Source organism: Chanodichthys erythropterus, chromosome 3 (assembly GCF_024489055.1).
Source record: "Chanodichthys erythropterus isolate Z2021 chromosome 3, ASM2448905v1, whole genome shotgun sequence".
In the NCBI taxonomy this organism is placed as follows: Eukaryota; Metazoa; Chordata; class Actinopteri; order Cypriniformes; family Xenocyprididae; genus Chanodichthys; species Chanodichthys erythropterus.
Genome location: NC_090223.1, coordinates 45,832,881 through 45,854,244, shown reverse-complemented (window position 1 = coordinate 45,854,244; position 21,364 = coordinate 45,832,881). Strand labels below are relative to the sequence as shown.

Below are 21,364 nucleotides of genomic sequence, written 5' to 3'. Positions count from 1 at the left end.
TTATCTTAATGTTGACATTGATTTAGTAATTCATAATTTCAGCTTTTTATCTGATAATTATTACTTTGTTGGCTTTGCATTCAACTTTTTGACATAATTCTGATTTACCAAAGCATGATTATTTTCATGTAACAGAAATTGACTTCCATACTCATCTTCTAAATCAATGTATTATTAACTAATTTGACAAAAAAGTGTTTATGTGACTAAACAAACAACTGAATACTAATGTAAACACACGCTTTGACAGACATAATATTACATCAGTAATCATGTGGCTGTTTTAAACGCCTAAACAACAATGACATCATTGTCCGTCCACTTCTGCTTTTTTTTTATTATAGCCTAATTTCGCAGAAGGAGAAAGAAAGAAAAATTCCTGTAGGCTATAAAAGTCTTAACAGTTTCAGTAAAAAAAAAAAAAAAAAAAAACTGGCTGTGTGTCAACCCGTATTGAGCAGCCTAGCTAGGTGTAATAACAGAGCATCACGGCTCGTGTAGTAAAGGAGCGGTCTAGATGTGCATCATCTGTGTGTGTTTGCAGACACAGCCTGCGCAGGGAGGGCTCAGGGCTCACAGTCAGCAGCTCTCAAACTCTCACACTTCCTGCTCTCGCTCAGTTCCACCATCAGTCAGGCAGGCAGCGGGAGCGCAGAGGAGGGATGGCGGAGAAGAGCCCTGACCCGAGCGGCTCGAATGGTCGGAGGTGTCCCGCTCTTTCTCCCGGGGAGAGACTGCAGCCGTCCGGAAGCGGCTCGTCCAAATGGGTTCGTCTGAACGTCGGCGGCACGTACTTCCTCACGACGAGACAAACGCTGTGCAGAGACCCGAAATCGTTCCTGTACCGCTTGTGCCAGGCCGACCCCGACCTCGACTCTGACAAGGTATTTATACCGCGAGCATGACCGTGGACACTAACCGAGACTTCGCGTGTCTGGGCTTTACGCGATTCAGTTACACTGGAAAAACGCGAGATGATGTAATATTTCGCTATATTGATGTGTCTGAATGTTTTAGCTTGACGGCTAGCTGGTGAAGTTAACGTTACAGTCAATGGAGCTCCGCTTACTAGCTTAGCTTAACTGATAACACTTGATGTAGCTTGTTCACCAATTAAAGTTAGCAGTCTAGACTGTCAGATATGGTTATGTTTGTAGTAACGTTATATTTTGAGTAGCATCAGCTCGTTTAAGCGGTTAATATTGAAGTGCGAAAACATCTTGCCTTTAGTTTTTATATCCGTACAAACTTGAATGCTACGTGTCAAGTGCTAACTGAAGAACTTTAATTAGTGTTCATCTCACTAGACGCTTTAAATAGAAATTATAATAAAAATCTTACTAAGATTACTAGCTTTTGTTTGATTAAGCGTTTCACTTTTTTATCTGACTGGATACCTTCTTGCTATGAACTATTGAAATGTTGGTAACAGTTTAGAATAAGACTTTACTAATAATTAAAAGCATTGAAGTAACGATGTACAATACTCTTGGACTCATGTCTACATATGGTTAGATGGTTATTAAATGCTGATTATTTTTTGGAAAGCTTGCTAATTGTTAGTTCATAATGTCCAATTCATCAATATCAATCAAATGCAAAATATTTAATGTTAACTAAGCAATCTTATGCTATAAAATATTTTACTAGTGCTTATTATCTAATTTGTTAAACTAGTGTTTATCCAGTTAAACCATTTCAATAATGTTTAACTGGTTAAACTAAAAATATGAGTTGAATTAATATTGTTTATATGGTTTAGTAAAATAATTGGTTTTAGAAAAGTGATTATTTGGAGTAAATAATGAGAACTGTTGGTCAGTTTACTTTGTAAATAAGAATTTAACATTGGATAAATCAAAGGTTTTTTATTTAGTAATAAATTTATCATTTTTAACCTTTTGAGGTATTGGTTGTCAATATATACCTATTTTTTTAAGCTGTCAGCAAAATGATTAATAACTACAACTCTTTTAATACTCATTATAATTGATCAGGAATTGATCCTGAGTAGAATTAGCAACCAGTTAAACTGGTTTATTTAGTGAATGTTTATATATGTTAATGCACTAAGTTGAATATTTATCATGTCATATACTGGTCCTCTAGTTTCTTCTATTTGACACAAGATAGGGTTGTCGCATGCTTTTAAACTTTTAAAGGTCAGTATGCATCATTGCGGGATATAAATTTGAAATTCTATAAAAAATAGTCAGAATTGGGGATATAAATGTGAAATTCTTGAAAATAAGAATTGCGGGATATAAAGTTGTAGTTCTGAAAAAAAAAATAGTCAGAACTGTGGGATATAAAGTCAAAATGGTAAATAACTACAACTCTTTTAATACTCCCAACACATTATAATTGATCAGGAATTGATCCTGAGTAGAATTAGCAACTAATTAAACTGGTTTAATTAGTGAATGCTTATATATGTTATGCGCCAAGTTGAATATTTATCACGTCATATACTGGTCTTTTAATAAATCTTCTAGTTTCTTCTATGTGACACAAGAAGAAATAGGGTTGCCTGCATGCTTTTAAACTTTTAAAGGTCAGTATGCATCATTTATTAGGGAAACGACAGTTGAAAGCTGCTAAGAATTTCTTATGTCCCTCGGCTTAGTCAAAAATATCTTTTATAAATAAAGATGTTTTCATTACAAAATAAGAAATTTCATGATTTAACCGTGAAGTCGCTCTTGCCAATTGCTGTCATTTAAGTGTAAATGTTGTGAAATAAAGCTCACTTTTCTGACCTCGATATTGATCCGTGGTAATGATGTTGTGCTGGAGATGGATCGGCATCCCTATGGGCTCAGCAGCATGTATGTTAAATGTCAGCCACACCTTGTCTTAACAGATACCCTTGAGTACTGATAAAACACTGTTTATTATTTCTTTTTAAATTTTCTTTAATTTGAACAAACTATCTGATAAGGTGGTGAGTTGTTTTTAATAATAATCTGCATTATGTTTATTATGCTGAAAGCCCTTTGGAGACAAGCATCATGGTACTGACAACACTCTTTCCTCATCCAGGATGAAACGGGTGCTTATTTGATAGACCGTGATCCCACTTATTTTGGTCCAGTGCTCAACTATCTGAGACATGGGAAGCTGGTGCTGAACCGAGGCCTAGCAGAGGAAGGTATGATGGGAATGTGATTAAGAACTTTTAAGATATGTCTGGACATGCCGTTAGATTTTTTTTCTCACTGACGGCTAAATTCAGTTGTAACTTGTTTTTAAGCTCTACATGTTCTTGACATCAAGCTGTTTTGTCTATATGTGGTTTTTAATTAAACATTTCATCTGTAACATATTTTTCAGGTGTGCTGGAAGAGGCTGAATTCTACAATATCACTTCTTTGATTAAACTGGTCAAAGACAAAATCAGGGAGAGGGATTGTAAGACGGCTCAGGTAAGTCAAGCTGAGATTGTGCTACTTCACATATTTAACAAAACTAATCAAAGTGTTATCAATTTTATATCCTGCAATTCGCAATTGCGAGTTTATATCTCAATTCTGAGAAAAAGTGGTCAGAATTGTGTATAGCCAGTCAGAATTGACTATAATCTGACTATATTAAACTATATATTGACCATATAATTGACTCAATTCTGACAATTGACTATATTAATAGTCAGAATTGTAGAATATAAACTTTGCAGGTCTTAAAAAATAGTAAAAATTGTGGGATATAAATTTGCAATTCTGAAAAATAGTCACAATTGCTGGATATAAAGTAGCAGTTCTGGAAAAAAAATAGAACTGGGATATAAAGTCGCATTGCAGAAAAAATAGAATTGCGGGATATAAACTTACAGTTTGGAAAATGATCAGAATTGCAGGATATAAAATCTCAGTTCTGGAAAAATAGTCAGAATTGCGGTATATAGATTTGAAATTCTGAAAAAATAGTCAACAGTGGGATATAAAGTCGCAGTTCTGAAAAAAAAAATAGAATTGCAGGATATAAATTCAGTTCGAAAAAATAGAATTGCAGGATAGAAACCCTCAGTTCTGAAAAATAGTAAGAATTGCAGGATATAAACTTGCAGTTCTGAAAAATAGACTTGCGGGATATAAAGTCGCAGTTTGGAAAATAGTCAGAATTGCAGGATAGAAACCCTCAGTTCTGAAAAATAGTAAGAATTGCAGGATATAAAGTTGCAGTTCTGAAAAAAATCGAATTGCGGGATATAAATTCAGTTTGAAAAATAGAATTGCAGGATAGAAACCCTCAGTTATGAAAAACAGTTAGAATTGGTGGATATAAAGTCGCAGTTCTGAAAAAAATAGAACTGTGGGATATAAAGTCGCAGTGCAGAAAAAATTGAATTGCGGGATATAAAGTCGCAGTTTGGAAAATAATCAGAATTGCAGGATAGAAACCCTCAGTTCTGAAAAACAGTTAGAATTGCAGGATATAAAATCTCAGTTCTGGAAAAATAGTTAGAATTGCGGTATACAAATTTGAAATTCTGAAAAATAGTCAGAATTGCGGGATATAAATTCAGTTCGAAAAATAGAATTGCAGGATAGAAACCCTCAGTTCTGAAAAATAGTCAGAATTGCGGGATATAAAGTCACATTTCTGAAAAAAATAGAATTGTGGGATATAAATTCAGTCTGAAATATAGAATTGCAGGATAGAAACCCTCAGTTATGAAAAATAGTCAGAATTGGAAAAAAAGTCAATTGCGGGATATAAATTTGCAATTCTGAAAAAATTGTCAAAATTGTAAGATTTAAATTAGAAATTGCCAGAAATATGAAAGAAAAATGGCAGAAATAAAGTTTTTTTTTTTTTTTTTTTTAATTCCCTGTCAGAAACATGCTTCCATATTGGCCCTTTATGAAACATGAGCAGAACAAATTTCTGTGTAAATCATTCATAAAACCATTCTTGCGTAAAATGTTTTATTTTGACAAATTATTTACACCCTTCTTGTGTTCGTGTTACATGAACGAGGCCCGTTGATTCAAAACAAACACATGAACCAGTCAAAAACGCTGTAATCTGGGAGATTCTGCCAACCTGTATTCTGCATGGTTTCATCTTGCACAGCTTTTCAGATCCTTTCACAATGCTCCTGCTGTATACCATGACAAAGGTGTCCTCTGAAATCTGCCTTCTCAGCACCTTCGTCTGGTGACACGTGTGGGTTTGCAGGAATGATCAGAGCACAGACAAAAAGAAAGTTTGCCTTGACTTTTCATAATGTGGCAGTGTTTTTGTATTCACATAGTCTTTCCTCTGCCCTCAGCTCCCTGTGAAGCACGTCTACAGAGTCCTACAGTGTCAGGAGGAGGAACTGACACAGATGGTCTCCACCATGTCAGATGGCTGGAAGTTTGAACAGGTGATTAGAAACACAATAGAGCAGTGGGATTAAAATTCTAGCATACTGGAGAATTTTAATTGGGGATGCTTAGAATATCTGTACCATATTGGTTAATGGCCGATATTAAAGATTTTTTTTTTAAATGTAAATGTACTCTACCATTCAAAGGTTTGGGGGTCATTAAGATATCTATTTTTTTTAGAAAAGGGACACATTAAATGTCTCACATTTTTGAGAAAAGAGACATGTTCTATTCAGAGTTCTGAAAAAAATGTATCGCGTTTTCCACAAAAATATCAAGCAGCACGGCTGTTTTCAATATTGATGATAATAATAAATGTTTCTTGAGCAGCAAATCATAATATTAGAATGATTTCTGAAGAATCGGCTGACGCTGAAGACTGGAGTAATGGCTTTGGATTAAATACGTTTATTTTAAATTTACTGAATGTTTTATCCAATAAATACATGAGCACAAGAGACTTCGTTCACCTCAAAATAAAAAAAAATCTTACTGACCCCAAACTTTTGAAGGATAGTGTGTATTGGCAGATATTGTTTATTTAAGTGTTCATGCTCATTTCCTTTATTTATTTATTTTTTTTTTTCTGGACAAAATTGTGTCATTTTAATACCAGCCATTTACTGGTTGTCGGCCATAGCATTGTTGGATATAAAGTTAACAGCAGAGTATTGCACAATGGCATGCAACTTCCAGTGTGGACCAACTAAAGCCGTTGTGGTCATCAGTCGTGTCCGTTGTAGACCGGGTGTAACAACCTGTTCTTTAAAGTGATGGTTTGGACATCTGTGATCAAAAACCAGCGGTTAGATGTTACTTACTGATTCAAATTGTGGGATGCTAATTTCACTATGCTTACCACAGTTGGAAAAAACACTTAATTTTTACCTGTCGTTTGAATCAATATGCTTTTTCTTTCTCATAAAACCTATGAACCAACTCAGCTCAGGTTTGTATGAATGAACTGAAGTCCATCCGCTGAAAATTCAAAGCCAAACCTCTAGTGAATGGGGATGTTTTTCTGACAATATGTGGTGTAGAGGTGGTGTTGCCCAGTGAATGAACCATGTGGTATAGGAGGGTTTTCCCCAGAGCAGTGAGTGAGGTGTGTGGGCTCTCCTGACCTGCTTTTGGCTCGTCCTGAAGTGTTTCCTTATATGGGCAGCAGTAAGGTGACAGAATGCCAGGCATTCCCTGTAATGCAACGTTGAAAATGCACCAATAGACCCTTTTCACAGACTGTGATGATGACGTGTTTTAACGGTCATCAATATCGGAAATCCTGCAAAGTTTTTTATATTTTCATTTTTAAAAAAAGTATGTACATTTATAACACTGTACTTAGTATTTTATCACCATTGCATCAAATTACAAAAAACTAGTTAACGCTGCTGTGAGAGTGTTTCTAATACAGCAGTTATGGGAGTGACAGTAAAAATGATATCTTTCTCACTTCTGACTGCCGTTATCAATCGCTCTATTTTTTTTCCACTTTTTTTGAAAATTATGAAAACACTATTGTGGAGTTTTTCTTTTGCTATTTGAGCAAATGGAAACGCAAAAAAATATATATAATGAAGTCTCTCATTCACCGCTATAATATTTCACCCAACTATGATGCTTCTGAGAAACTGTGAAAGGGGTCTTGATCGAATGTTGGATTGTTGTTTCTGTCAGTGTCAGATGTCATCGGTACTGCCATAACAGGTGTTTATTTTTAAATATTTAGATTTAGGAAAATACTTTCATTAATGTTGTTGAAATTCTTTCTTACTAAGCAACATATAATAGTGTGTGTGCTATACGTGTTTTAATATTTTAGGTGCTTATTTATTTAATAAAAAATTTATTATATTCATATAAATGTTAGGGCCGGGTGGGTGTGGTATGTTTATATGTAATGATAGATATGTGTTAGAGAGTACATAATCAGCTTCACTATTTATACAGAGGAACATCCAGCTATTTAAATAATAATAATAACAACAATAATAATTATTATTAATGTATTTTATTTATATAAATATACAAAATAGAACATTTTGATTGAATTTCCATTTTCCAGCAAAATTAATTTCCTTCAGTAGAAATGAATAGGGGTGTAACGATACAGTTATGTCACGATTCGATACAAATCAGGATACTGAACTCATGATACAAATATTCCCCATTGCATTATTATACAGTATATTCAATATTTTTATAGTAGTTTACTGTAGTAATGTCACCGAAACTCCGTAAACTTTAACTTTTATTCGCAATTTCAATGCAGGCATTCGTTGGATCTCTACATAGACAAGCCACACACGCGGTGCTCGTCCCGCCTCTCCTGCTATTAATGCACTATACATATAAGAATAAACCATCGAAAATGCTTTGAATAATCATACTAATAAAGCTAAATGTGATATGATGTTTGCGCTTTCACTTTGAGTGTCGTTCCCGCAGCGCATATGCGCTTTAGATGATCAGTGCAATCAGTTGAGTTAGTTCGCAAGAAAGCATGTCAAAATGGCTATACCCAAACTGTAAATCGTTAGTTCATCCAAAAATGTAAGTTCTGCATTTACTCACTCCCATGTTATTTTTTTTGTGCATCACAAGCATGTAATCATCCCTGTTTACTCCAGTATGCTTATTGTGTCTCTTCAGAAGACTTGGATTTGGATTAGACCACTCGACTGATTATTTTTCTGATGGCTTTATGACATTTTTGGATTTTTTTAAGTTTTAGAGGAATGGACTTTAAATGGAAGGATAGAAATATCTTGTGTTTGGAAGTTGAACAAAAATCTTAAAGGTTTGGAATGACATAAGGGTGAGTAAATGATGACAAAATTTACATTTTTGGGTGAATTGTACTTTATACAGTCTTGAATAAAAATAACTATATTGCGCATCATAGCTATTGCTTACATCAACAATACGTATCGTCACATCATTATATCATGATATCTCGATATAATGAAGTACCTGTAATTTATGTCAAAGTATAGAACATATTTAATTCACAATTTATTTATTTTTATTTTCGGTTGAATTTGTTTTTCAGCAATAATTAATATCCTCCTGGGACCCAACATTTTTTTTTTTTTTTGAATTTAGCATTTTTTTCACGTCATTATATTGTTTAGAGCATAAGAAACAAATGAAAAAATAATTTTTTTTAAAAATTATATTTTATTCATATGTTATGATATGTCCTCTGTAGTGGACACCAGGACTAAGTTGTTTAAAAAATAAAATGACATGAAATGACATTTATAGGCAAAAACAATGGATTTTTTTTTTAATCACCAATCAATTTTTAGGCTTCAATATTGTTTTTAACCAAACTATGTATAAAGATGATTCTCAACTATGTTATGAAACATATAATGGAATTAATTGATATACCATTTTACTTTATGCAATATGAGGGTAAAATGGCCATACATCGGTTTTCCCATTCAATACAATGTATCTATACACTGTATCTAATTTGCATAGTAATGTATTCTTGGAGCAACATGCAATGAAAAAAGAAGTGTAATAATGTGAGCAATAATTGGTAACATTTTCATAATAATATCTAATAATTAATAGGAATACTGACATATAATTTCTTTCCCTATTCACTTGTTGTGTCTCCTAAAATGCCTGATAAACATGATTTAAGTCCTGGTGTCCTCTACAGTGGACATGTATGAAATCAATGTTCTGTTTCATAACAGAAAGTCATATTTTGATTTGAAACCCCATATCATTTTCCTGAGATGTTGATTTATAATAAACAATTTGAAAAGTAATCCGATTTAAATAAATTTTAAATTTAATCACAAAATATTATCATATTTCCATAAGAGTGCTAATTTTCATTTTCAGTCATAATTAAAGACCAAGAAGTTGTTGTTGTCATGGGGAAACCTCTAAAAATCTGGTATCTCTGCAAAGCCCTGAATGTGCTCTTTACAGGACATCCAGACTTAAAACTGTGACATGTATGATGTCAGAGAAAATCACTCAAATATAATGTCCACTACAGAGGACAGAAGTCTATTCCTGGGTCCCAGGAGGATATACACTTGTTATGCTATCCACCCCTTGTGTACATTTTTTAGAGATACATGTGGTGTTTGCTTTGAGGGCAGCTTAGAATATTTAGTGTTGAGATCAATATCATGCGTCTAGTAAGAGCAGTGGAAAATGTTTTTGGAAGGTTGCTTTTATTTGACTAGCATGCTAAACACTGTTTGCTTTTATTTTTGCATATGCATGCTCTTGTGGTGGAAAGGTAACACAAAAACGATGCAAAGGCTTTTTGCTTGGGGTGTTTGAGGGACGAGATGTCATTTGTGGTGTGAAATACGAATGGGGGAGTTTGGTACTCGAGTGTGTTCATCTCTAGCCAGTAGCAGGAAGTGTCTGTGGTTCGACAACCTGTGGTGAGTGAAGCATCCAAGGCAGTTGGTCTTATTATGCTCCAGGTTCATAACTTTTATTTATTTATTTTTTTTTACTATATTTTTTACTACTAAAACACATTTACATCATTTAATGTTCAAAAAACACATTTTTTAGATATCCGTTTTCACCCTCTGTCTGAACAGTCTCTTTTAGTTTCAGTTTGCTGAAAATGAAACGAGCATGAAAATAGGCTAAAACAACTAAAAAGTCAGATATTTCTTATTATTTGGTTTTCATAACAAATATACCTCTTTGTAGTTATGGCAAGCTCTAAAATGTTGAAATTAAGTGGAGGGAGGGCCTTAAAAATATTTTTTGGCCTTAAAGTTAAAAAGGTTGAGATCCACTGATCTAAGGGAGCTTCTGGTGGTTCAGACTAATCAACAAAAAAAAACAATGATCACCTTCCTGCCACGTTGATGCTCCTATTCAACGTCTAAACAAAACATTGATTGTAAGTCATCTATGATGGGTTTGTTGATTTTCTACATCTTGCTTGCCCACTTGACTTGTTCTGTAATGCTACTCAGCGTGACTCAGAAGTTGACACATACCCCCCTCCCCAAGCAAACACTTATGTTGTGAGTGTTTGAGTTTTGTTTCTTTACATCTAGGGCCAGTTGTTCAAAAGTAATCTGATCGTATTCCGGCTTTCGGATTGGATCAAATCTTGAAAATGGGTTGTTCAAAAGGAAAAAAGGATTCTGAAATTAGATTAGATCACAAAATCCAATCCTAGTTTTAATCTGGATCAAACCTTCAGTTTGTGTTGTTCAAAGCTTGTCAGTAGGATTTGGATAACTTTGATCCAAGAAAACAGGATTATCATGATCCGGATTCCAGGAGGAAAATGTAGTAAAACTTTAAAACTGGTCAAAAAATACAACATTTATATCATGTAATATACATACACATTTTTTTTGTTTTGCTCTTGATTAGTTTAACTGTTAAATAAATTAGAAGTAGACATTAATCTACATATTTAGCCTTTCGGTAACCTACTGTAAAGTAAAAAAAAATATTTTGGTGCCATAAAACAATCCCCAAACAGCTGTAAATATCCAACAAAAATATTATATTTAATTCAAAACCCATATTCTTTCTATCATCTTGTCCCTTTAGGGGCTCCGTAGAGCACTGGCAATCCAGATTTGGTAATCTGAAAAAGTGTGTATCTGGATCATGGTGATCCAATCCAATTTTTCTTTGAAAAACCAGCACAAAAGTAAGATGGATTACCTGATCCTGGATAGCAAAACATGGGATTTCCAAATCCAGATCATTCTGATAAAAAAAATAAATAAATAAAAAGATTTTCAAATTACAATTTTTGCAGTGGTACAGTCTAAAACAAGTCCTAATTGCTGTAATTCAGCATAAATTATAATTAACATTACTAAATTCCGTAAATACTACCAATACTTTCAATGCAGTTTAATGAAATATTTTTGGTCCATTACTGTTATGTGAATTTGGAGTGAATTTAAATTTTCTTTTGATTTTGTGGTTTTACACATTATTACCTGCAGCAAAAGAATGCATCGCAAGTTGGAGTGTTTGTGGATTTGTTTACATTTTATTAACATTGTAGTCAAATCAGTTTAGTATGGAAATACTGTCGTCATGTGTTTTCCTTTCCTCTCTCTCCTGACAGTTGGTTAGTATCGGCTCTTCGTACAACTACGGAAATGAGGATCAAGCAGAGTTCCTCTGCGTGGTTTCTAAGGAGCTGCACAATCAGTCGTACGGCACAAACAGCGAGCCCAGTGAAAAGGCCAAGGTGAGGATGACAGAACCCTTTTACAGTCTCCCATGCGCTCTTCCCTCGTGCACACACAGAAATAGTCACTTATGCACAGATCGTAAGAAAATATCCCACAGCTCTGCTCTTCAGATGATCACATGACACAACAGTACTCAAAGAGTTGATTAACCAGATCAAATGTGTTCATGCATGAGTGTTTTGTTTCCTTGCATGCTGTGCACACTAAGGATGTGGAAATACTTTTTTTTTTTTTTTTTTTTTTCTCTCAGTATTTCTTGGTGAGGCATCATTTACATATCACTTAAGCTGATAATTAGGTCTCTGCTGAATGCTGAAGGCAGTGGCGCCCGCTCGCTCTCTCCCTCCCTCTAAATCTCTGTTACTAATGCTCAGTTTGATGCATGCTGTCTGGCTATACTCGTGCCTATTAGAAAGCCCTAGAATTATATCCTCAGCTCATCCAGTCGGCTTTCCTTTCCCAGATAATGATGGAAAACCTGCTCAATATTTAATGCTCCTCCTCCCCATCAGCTGCTGCAGCAGCCACAAGTTTCCTCCTGAAAATCTTCTTTTATGGTTTCATTCGAGTTTAGTGGCAGGGTAATGCAGGATCAAGGCAACACAGGTCATGCACTGTAATAAACAAGTTGGAGTGAGATCACCAAGGCATTGTTGTACATTTCCTGTGAGGTCCACACAATGGGTCTCATTCATGAAACACGAGCAGAACGAATTTTTGTGTAAATCATGTGTAAAGTGGTTCTGGCGTAAATTTTCGGATTCATTAAAATGTTCGTATTTTCCAAATCTTAGTTGGTACGAAAGAAATCTACACTTGCTCCCAGCCACGCGTAAATAGTGCGTTTAACATCCGAACGTTTTGCTCATTAATAAGGCTGCATTTTAATTCACCTTAATAAGGTACATATTTACAGCATTTTGAAAAAATATTATATATAGTAATTACATACGTTTTTTTCTTTTTACTTTTGTTGTGCGAGCCAGTAATAAGCTGCGTTCACGTTACCTTGTATTTACCGCTATCTTGAAATGACGTTATATTCGGAGCTGTTCGCGTCCTTTTGGTCCTTGGACTGGAAATTATGCGTTTCCATGGCACCACTATCAACGCCTAATAAATCAATCTACAGCGGTCAGGTGGTATAGTGGCCACATGTTACATGTGGGAGCTTTCAGAAAACTCCCAGCTTACAAACTGTAATTACGAGCTCTACGATTCAATTCAATTCAATTCAATTCAAATTTATTTGTATAGCGCTTTTCACGATACATATCATTTCAAAGCAGCTTTACAGAAAATGGATGTCAACATTACAATTTAAAGAATGTAGTTAGCAAATAATATACTTTAGGTAATTACAATCACTGTTAGCAGTTTAACTGAAGGTAGAAGTAATGAGCTCCTGGAAAATGAATTACATTAACAATAAATTAGGATATAGAGATTGTGCAATGTGAATGTTGATCTAGATGATTGCGTCTCCTGAAGTCCTCGCAGGAGCTGGCGCCGTCTCTTCACAGGTGATGGTCATCTGAGGTCTTCTTAAGAGGCTGGATACAAACTGAAGCTGATGTACTCTCTAGTCACCTCAGGGCGGGTGTCCCGAGGTAAAACAGAAAAGCAAAAGGAGAACAATTAGCGTAGCTGCTGTTCATAACTTTAAGCAAAGATAGTCATGTGCAGTTGATCTGGTATGAGATGTGTTATGTGAATGCTTGGCTAAAGAGATGCGTCTTTAATCTAGATTTAAACTGGGTGAGCGAGTCTGAGCCCCGAACATTATCAGGAAGGCTATTCCAGAGTTTAGGAGCCAAATGTGAAAACGCTCTAGCTCCTTTAGTGGACTTAGATATCCTAGGTACAACCAGAAGTCCAGAATTTTGTGATCTTAAAGAGCGTGAAGGATTGTAGGGCGACAGAAGATTGGTTAAGTATACAGGAGCTAAACCATTTAGAGCCTTATAGGTCATTAGCAATACTTTATAATCGATACGGAACTTAATGGGTAACCAGTGTAGAGATGATAAGATTGGTGTTATATGATCATATTTTCTTGACCTGGTAAGAACTCTAGCAGCTGCATTTTGTACTAATTGTAGCTTGTTTATTGAGGAAGCAGGACAACCAGCTAATAATGCATTACAGTAATCTATTCGAGACGTCATGAAAGCATGAACTAACTTTTCTGCATCAGAAATAGATAACATATTCCGTATTTTAGCAATGTTTCTGAGGTGAAAGAAGGCTGTTTTTGTAACATATGAAATATGATTTTCAAAGGACAAGTTGCTGTCTAATATAACACCTAGGTCTTTAACTGTCGAGGATGGAGTAACAGTACATCCTTCTAAATGCAGATTGTAGTCTGAGAGATTCTGTGTACAGGTTTTTGGCCCAATAAGTAATACTTCAGTCTTATCTGAATTTAATAGAAGAAAATTACTAGTCATCCAATGTTTTACTTCTTTAACACACTCTGTCAGATTGGATAATTTAGAGATTTCATCTGGTCGTGATGATATATATAGCTGAGTATCATCGGCATAGCAGTGGAAACTAATCCCATGTTTTCTTATAATATTGCCGAGTGGCAGCATGTAGATTGAAAATAGCAGAGGTCCTAACACAGATCCTTGCGGCACTCCATAGTTTACTATCGTTATCTTAGATTTTTCCCCATTTATATAAACAAAATTGTGACGGTCTGATAGGTATGACTTAAACCACCATAATGCCTGTCCCTGAATACCAGTGTAATTTTGTGGTCGATCTAGGAGTATTTTATGATCTCTACGAGGACGTGAACGCTTTTTACAAGCTAGAATCTTGTAACTACAGGAATTACGAGGCCGCGTGAACGCACCGATAGCATCTGCAAACGGAGCACTTTAATCAAATAATGAATTGATTTCAATAGGGCTGGGCAAACTATGGAACTTGTTTCCTATAAAATGGCCAAAATCCTTCATTTGGTGTCATAAAATTATGCCCATATATAGTTGTCAGTCGGATTTAATGGGCGGGATTTATGGTAATTGAGAATGAGCGTGCACGCGTGTCCCATTTACGACTGATTGGAATCCATTAACACACACATTTCACTATCACTTCTGATGTTTACGAAGTATTTGTGAATCAGGAGAAGAGTTTTCGGGAAAGTATGTTTACGTGCAAATCACTCACATATTTACTCGTATATTTATGAATGTTTCATGAATGAGACCCATTCACTTTAACAAATACGCAAAGGCCTCACGTTTAGGGCCGGGTGATATAGCAACATATTTTAAAGAGATTCAGTATACATCTTTATTTATTTGACGCACCGATCAGGCATAACATTATGACCATGGACAGCTGAAGTTCTGCAGTGGTCAGTGTCTATCAAAAGTGGCCCAAGGAAGGAACAGTGGTGAAGCGATGACAGGGTCATGGGTGGCCAGGGCTCAATGATGCACATGGGGAGCGAAGGCTGGCCCGTGTGGTCCGATCCTACTGTAGCTCAAATTGCTCAATAAGTTAATGCTGGTTCTGAAAGAAAGGTGTCAGAATACACAGTGCTTCACGGTTTGTTGTTGATGCGGCTGCATAGCCACAGATCAGTCAGGATGCCCATGCTGACTCCTGATGAAAGCATCATGTTAGCATCAGAACTGGACCACGGAGCAATGGAAGAAGGTGGCCTGGTCTGATCAATCACGTTTTCTTTTACATCACGTGGATGGCTGGGTGCATGTGCGTCGCTTACCTGGGAACACACGGCACCAGGATACTCTATGGGAAGAAGGCAAGCCGGCGGAGGCAGAGTGATGCTTTGGGCAATGTTCTGCTGGGAAACCTTGGGTCCTGCCATCCATCTGGATGTTACTTTGACACGTACCACCTACCTAGCATTGTTTCAGACCATGTACACTCTTTCATGGAAACGGTATTCCCTGGTGGCCTCTTTCAGCAGGATAATGCGCCCTGCCACAAAGCAAAAATAGTTCAGGAACAGTTTGAGGAGCACAACAATGGCAACAACTCACTGTGAGATTAGGCCTATAGAATGTAGTCAGAAAGTCCCTAAAATTTAAAGATATGAGTTTTTGTCTCATATTTAGATCATATGAGTTAAGTGTTTCTCAACCAGGGGTCCATGGACCCCTAGTGGTCCTTGACATAATGCTAGGGGGTCCTTATAAAATATCTGAATATGATTTTTTTTTTGTATATTTTGACATGTTCCCATAAAAGAAGATAATATATGTATAATATAACTGACAGTATGACTAAATATAGGAAAAGTCAACTAACGTAGTAGTAAATTTTACTATAATAATCATTAATGTCTTTGATTTAAGTTTTGCTAATGAAAATTTAATGTTACTGTTCATCTCTGCGTAATGCACAGCAGTGTTTCATTTCTGAATCCGCGTTTTGAACGACCTGAGTGAAACCAATGATCGGTGTATGACATCAAAGTATAGCCTGAGTGATTCAAAAGCATAAGGAGCCATCTGCTCTCAAATCGCTCTAGCACTTTGATGTCATACATGTGTGTGTGTGTGTATATATATATATAACAGTATTACTTAGATTAATTCAAGTATACAGCCATATTTTTATTTACATATTTAAAAATGTTTCATAACTTATGCACTACGCAAGTGGCCCTTTGGACATTTGAGAGTTATGCAAGCCAATTTAGTGTTGAAGTGATTCACAGAAATGACCCAAACTGAATTTCTTTTTATTTTGCGATGAATTTTAAATCTTATTTTGATATTTAATTTGTCTTCCCCTGTTTTATCTAGACATGCTGACGTTCATCTTCCATTCCATCCATTGACAGTTGTTCCTCTTTTACAGATTCTTCAAGAACAAGGCTCTCGAATGTGAAACAACTGTTTTATTTCCTCCAGTCCTGCAGTTGCTGGGCAAAACAACATGCACCATATCACATCGAGAGAGAAATTTGTCAAGCGGAATGACAACCTATTTAAAGTGGATGTTATGTTTTGATTTAGAATAATTGACACTTGTTTGTGCCTGCACAGTTATACCGGTCTGTTGGTTCTTGACATCAACGGATTCATCCGAATCCTTTTGTTTGAAAGGTAGGAATATGCATGTCATTAGTAAGCTGAGCAAAAAGGGCCTCAATCACGTCTGGTCCAATCATATTTACTCAGGGTCTCTAATCGACTTTCACAAAATATGTTTATCGTGTCATTTGTTGTCCAGTGAGCAATTATTTCAAAAAAGGAAAAAAAAATATATATATATATATATATACATATATATTTAAAACTGTATATTATTCCAGGAAGTTAAACCTCATCATTTTTTGAAATTATAATTAAGAGAGTGGAAAAAGGTTTTTTTTTTTTTTTTTGATTGAGATTACAATATTCAGGTGGCTTGTCTGTATCATTGGCTGGTAAAGGGATGATGGATTTTTATTGAAAGGATTTTTGTTTTAGCACTGATGAGATTATGATTTTATTGAATTTTTTTGACTTACATAGTGTTAGTTTTTATACCAGAAGGGTGAAAGAACATCCATAACAGTTTGCCTCAAAGTTTCCTCACGTTTTGTGAGGTTTCACTGTTGCTGCCTTGAGTTGGTTAAAAACAGAACAGAAAAATGTTTGTCTTCCATCCCCACATTCATTCCACGTGGATTTTGGTTAAACTGGAACTTTTTTAAATGTTTTTTGGGGGGGGGGTGAAAAAAACACCTGACACTGTTAACAAATGAAACGCGTTGACTTTGTGACAGAGATGTTGATAGATTTGGTTTAATTGGAGAATTAAGGCAAGGCTACAAAGACATTGAGTTTGATTTGTTTTGGCAATACCGTTTCGAACAACGCTTTACTTACATGACAGTGACTGTTAATTAGTGGTGTTGTAGGGCTTCTTTTATTCACACTTTGGTAAGTGATGGAGACAGAAAGGGCACTTCTAGAAGAGTGAAAAATTATTATCCATATAGTTTAACACTGCTGTTTTGAATTTGCTTCGTTTCAACTTGTTCAAGTTGAATTTAGATTCCAAATATACATAATCCTGTAGTTTATTTAAAAAAACAAAACAAAAAAAAAAAACATATTTTGACAATGTTGCCTTTACTGAACCTACACAAGATCTGAATTTCATTTGGAATTGTGGTCAGGGAAATAACACATCACTTTTGCTAGGCTACAAGCATATCTATTTGTGTACATAGACTAAAGAGCATAATATTCAGTGCATGCTATTTTTCCTAATCCTCTCTTGCACACACATATACACACCAACACACACACACACACAAAGGGCTTTTACTAGTGGAATACAAGCTATAATGTTTTGCAGAGATTCATTTGATCTCTTAATATTGCCTGATCAAGGCGAAGTTTACATGGCTAGTGTTTTATAAACAATAATGCTACACGTTTACTTACCTTGACTTATGTGACACCACATTCTAGTTTGGTTTTAAGACCTGTATGTTTACATATCCTCTCAATTACCTAGTTAGTTACTGTCAACCTTGTGTCTTAGCAGCTAGAGAGGAGGTTTGGGTCCTTATCAGTGGAGTGTTACGTTGCTTGCTCACTGAGTCAGTGTCTCGTGGTGAAATGTGCCTCTGTTATAGCCTCCGAGGCTCCACAGTGCATGGCATCCAGACAACGCACTGAAAACGCCCATCGCTCACCGCTGACATCCTGGCCGAGACACTGGAGAGTGATGGTTATCATCACTGTGTAGGGCGCTGCAGCCCTTAAACTCGTTTCTTTACGTCCTGCCTCCTAGATCTTGATGGAGAAAGTGCACACTGATGCACCGTTCACACGTCTCCATTATGTCTGTTGGACCTTGTCAGTCACGGTCGACATTTCGGTTGCCTGTTTACATAAACTCGTTTCTGATGGGCACCATTTTGTTTCACCTAAGGCGGGTGTGGGCGTCTGATGTCCTGCCTCGTTTTTTTTTTTTTTTTTTTTTCTTCATTTAAAGCGTGCAATCTGCAAAATGTATTTTTGAAAATGGGCAGAAGCAGACTGAAATGACTTTTGCTCCACTTTGTCACTGCTGTTCCTATACTTATTATCCTATAACATGTTTTTGTATTTGTATTTTTTTTATGCTTACAATTTGTGTATTCACATAGTATATTATATATGTAATTGCAAGTTACGACTGGGGAAAATGTATATGATGGTAATGCTAGAACCTGGTCAAACTAAATAAACACTTTTGAATTCTGAAGTTTTTTTTTTCCTTATAGTTGAAATACTGATACACATCCTTCTGCGTTTTTCTCAATGGGTCAATGACTTGATGGGTCTTTTTTTTTTTTTGTCCAAAGGCCTTAATAATAAACAAAGATATGACATCCAAAGTATGTAAGATAGTACAACTAAATCTCTCCAAAAAGTTTTAATTATATTTTGCTACATATAAAGGTATTTTAAAATGTGAAAAGGTCATTCGGTTTAAACACCCAAAGGCCAATACAGCCATTTCATTTGTGATTAAAATATCTTAAAATTATTTATATATATATATATATAATATTACACACACATTATTTTGGCATGATTTTATAACATCATATATTAACATAGTGCAAAATGGTATTAAAATTGTGTAGAAGTCGTTGCTTTGTTATAAAGAATGTCCAAAATGGAGTAATCAATATAAAGGGACCATTTTGGATCAAGTCATGCGGTCAATATCATGTGACAGGATGTGACATCATTCAGACAACTGCAAAGGACCACGTCATGACCAAAGGACCACGTGGTCATGAAGCAAAGTAACTAACTCTCTTTTAACTATATGAAAAAAAAAATCATGTTTTCACTTGCTCATAAACAGAGAAAATGTAATATTTTAAAAACGTTTACTGTTCTTTTGTTAGCTAGATAGCAAGCTAACTAGCTAGATATCAGCCTTTTGACATTTTTTCAAAATATAATTCGGTAAAACCTCAATTTTGGTTAAACCGAATGACTTTTTTTTTAGTGACAAATTTTATCCTTCTGTAAAAAATGACAAAAGCAGTGTTAATTGATTATAAAAAATCTCATTGTTAACACTTAATAAAATTTCTAAATGAATTATATCTTTTTTTTTCTTCTTTTTTTTTTTACTTTTAAAAACCTTATTTGTCAATGACCCATATATATGTATGTGTGTGATATATATATATATATATATATATATATATATATATATATATATATATATATATATATAATGGGTTATTAAAGTCATATATACTTCAAAGTTCTGAGCAGAGAACTAAATTGCAGGATACATTTTTAAAGTATTACATTTATGAATTTATGATCTATGACTACAGGACATTGGTGGGAAGGGTATGAATTGAGCCCGTTTACTGGGGTCTAAAAATACTGCTGTAGTGACACAACTGGCACAGCAGAGGGCATTTTTAATGTATTTTAGGGTTGGAACATGTGAGATAACAGATCCTAAACCAGGTGTTTTCTGACTCAAAAGGATGAACTGACTCCAAAAATGAAAATATAAGGGCAGCCATATATTTTAATGTATAGAGTATAAATACATTTTTAAAAAATTGTTATTGTACTAAAGCATTATATGCTTCAATATTTGTAGATTATTTTATCACGTTTTTATGGTGTACTGAAAAACTAAGCATTTCATAAATTTGAATGGCTTTTATTGCCAAAAACATTTAATATATGCAAAGAGTTAATATTTTACAATGTTGACCCTTCTTCATAACTTCTGCAATTTGTTCTGGCATGCTGGATATCACCTTCTGGGCCAAACCCTGACTGATGGTGATCCATTTTTACCTTTTTAGTGCTCGGAGTTGATGACAATTTGTGTGCCTTTTGAGGATTGACCACAGGTTCTCTGGGATTAAGATTTGAGGAGTGGCCTCAGCCACGGATCCAAAATTTCAGTGTAATGATCTCCGAGCCACTTCATTATCACTCTTGTGACATTGTGCTCCATCATGCACGTATCATCATCAAATTGCACCCATATTGTTGGAAGAAGTTGCTCTTGCAGGATGTTTTGATACCATTCTTTATTGCTGGCAGTGTTTTGGGGCAGAATTGGAGAGAGCCGATGCATCTCGAACAAGCTTGGTGTGTTTGGAGCTGCCATGTTAGCTTTGCTGTGCAATATGAGACGTATACAGTGACGTAAGGCCTGGCTCTGTGCTTGCTCTCTAGCCCATGGAAAGGCAAACCAGTTCTTAGAAGGCTCGTCAGTTGAGTCAATTCCGAACTGGCACTAGCTCTGAACTAGCACCCGGTTTGTTCTGGTGGAAAAGGGTATAAAAACAAACCGAATGAGCCGGTTCAACCAACTGTCGAAGTTTGGTGAGGATTACCGAGGACTCAAAAAGTACCGAATGAGTCGGTCCAACTGACTGTTGAAGTTTGGCGAGTATTACCATACGAGTCTGATGAGTGAGTTGATGATACAATGCAAGATGAAGGCTACTCAATACTGGTCAGTCATATTCGACATAAAGGATCCGCAAATTAAACTGTGACCACAAACTCCATTACCTTAAGTGAATGAAAGGCAATAATCAGCAATATGCATTGACACAGACTTTATTTGAATGTTTCATTGATAAAACACTAATTATGGTAGATAATCTATCATAGAGTTTCCTAGGTAAAAATTGCACATGAACGCCCTCCCATTTTAAAACTTGAATGTGATGAACTTGTAATCAAGACTTCAGAAGCGAGAGTTGTCAAATTTTCGATA

At 35.4% G+C, this 21,364-nt stretch overlaps 1 protein-coding gene across 1 annotated transcript; it reads left to right on the top strand.

The window, feature by feature from the left end:
* The first annotated feature begins 558 nt into the window (after nt 1-558).
* kctd5a (potassium channel tetramerization domain containing 5a) lies at nt 559-18,594 on the top strand. Its single transcript, XM_067382493.1, has 6 exons — nt 559-884; nt 3,043-3,151; nt 3,334-3,425; nt 5,276-5,371; nt 11,476-11,601; nt 16,460-18,594. Exons 1-6 carry the CDS (start codon nt 663-665, stop codon nt 16,487-16,489), a joined length of 675 nt encoding a protein of 224 aa, XP_067238594.1. The 5' UTR covers nt 559-662; the 3' UTR covers nt 16,490-18,594.
* The last annotated feature ends 2,770 nt before the right edge of the window (nt 18,595-21,364 follow it).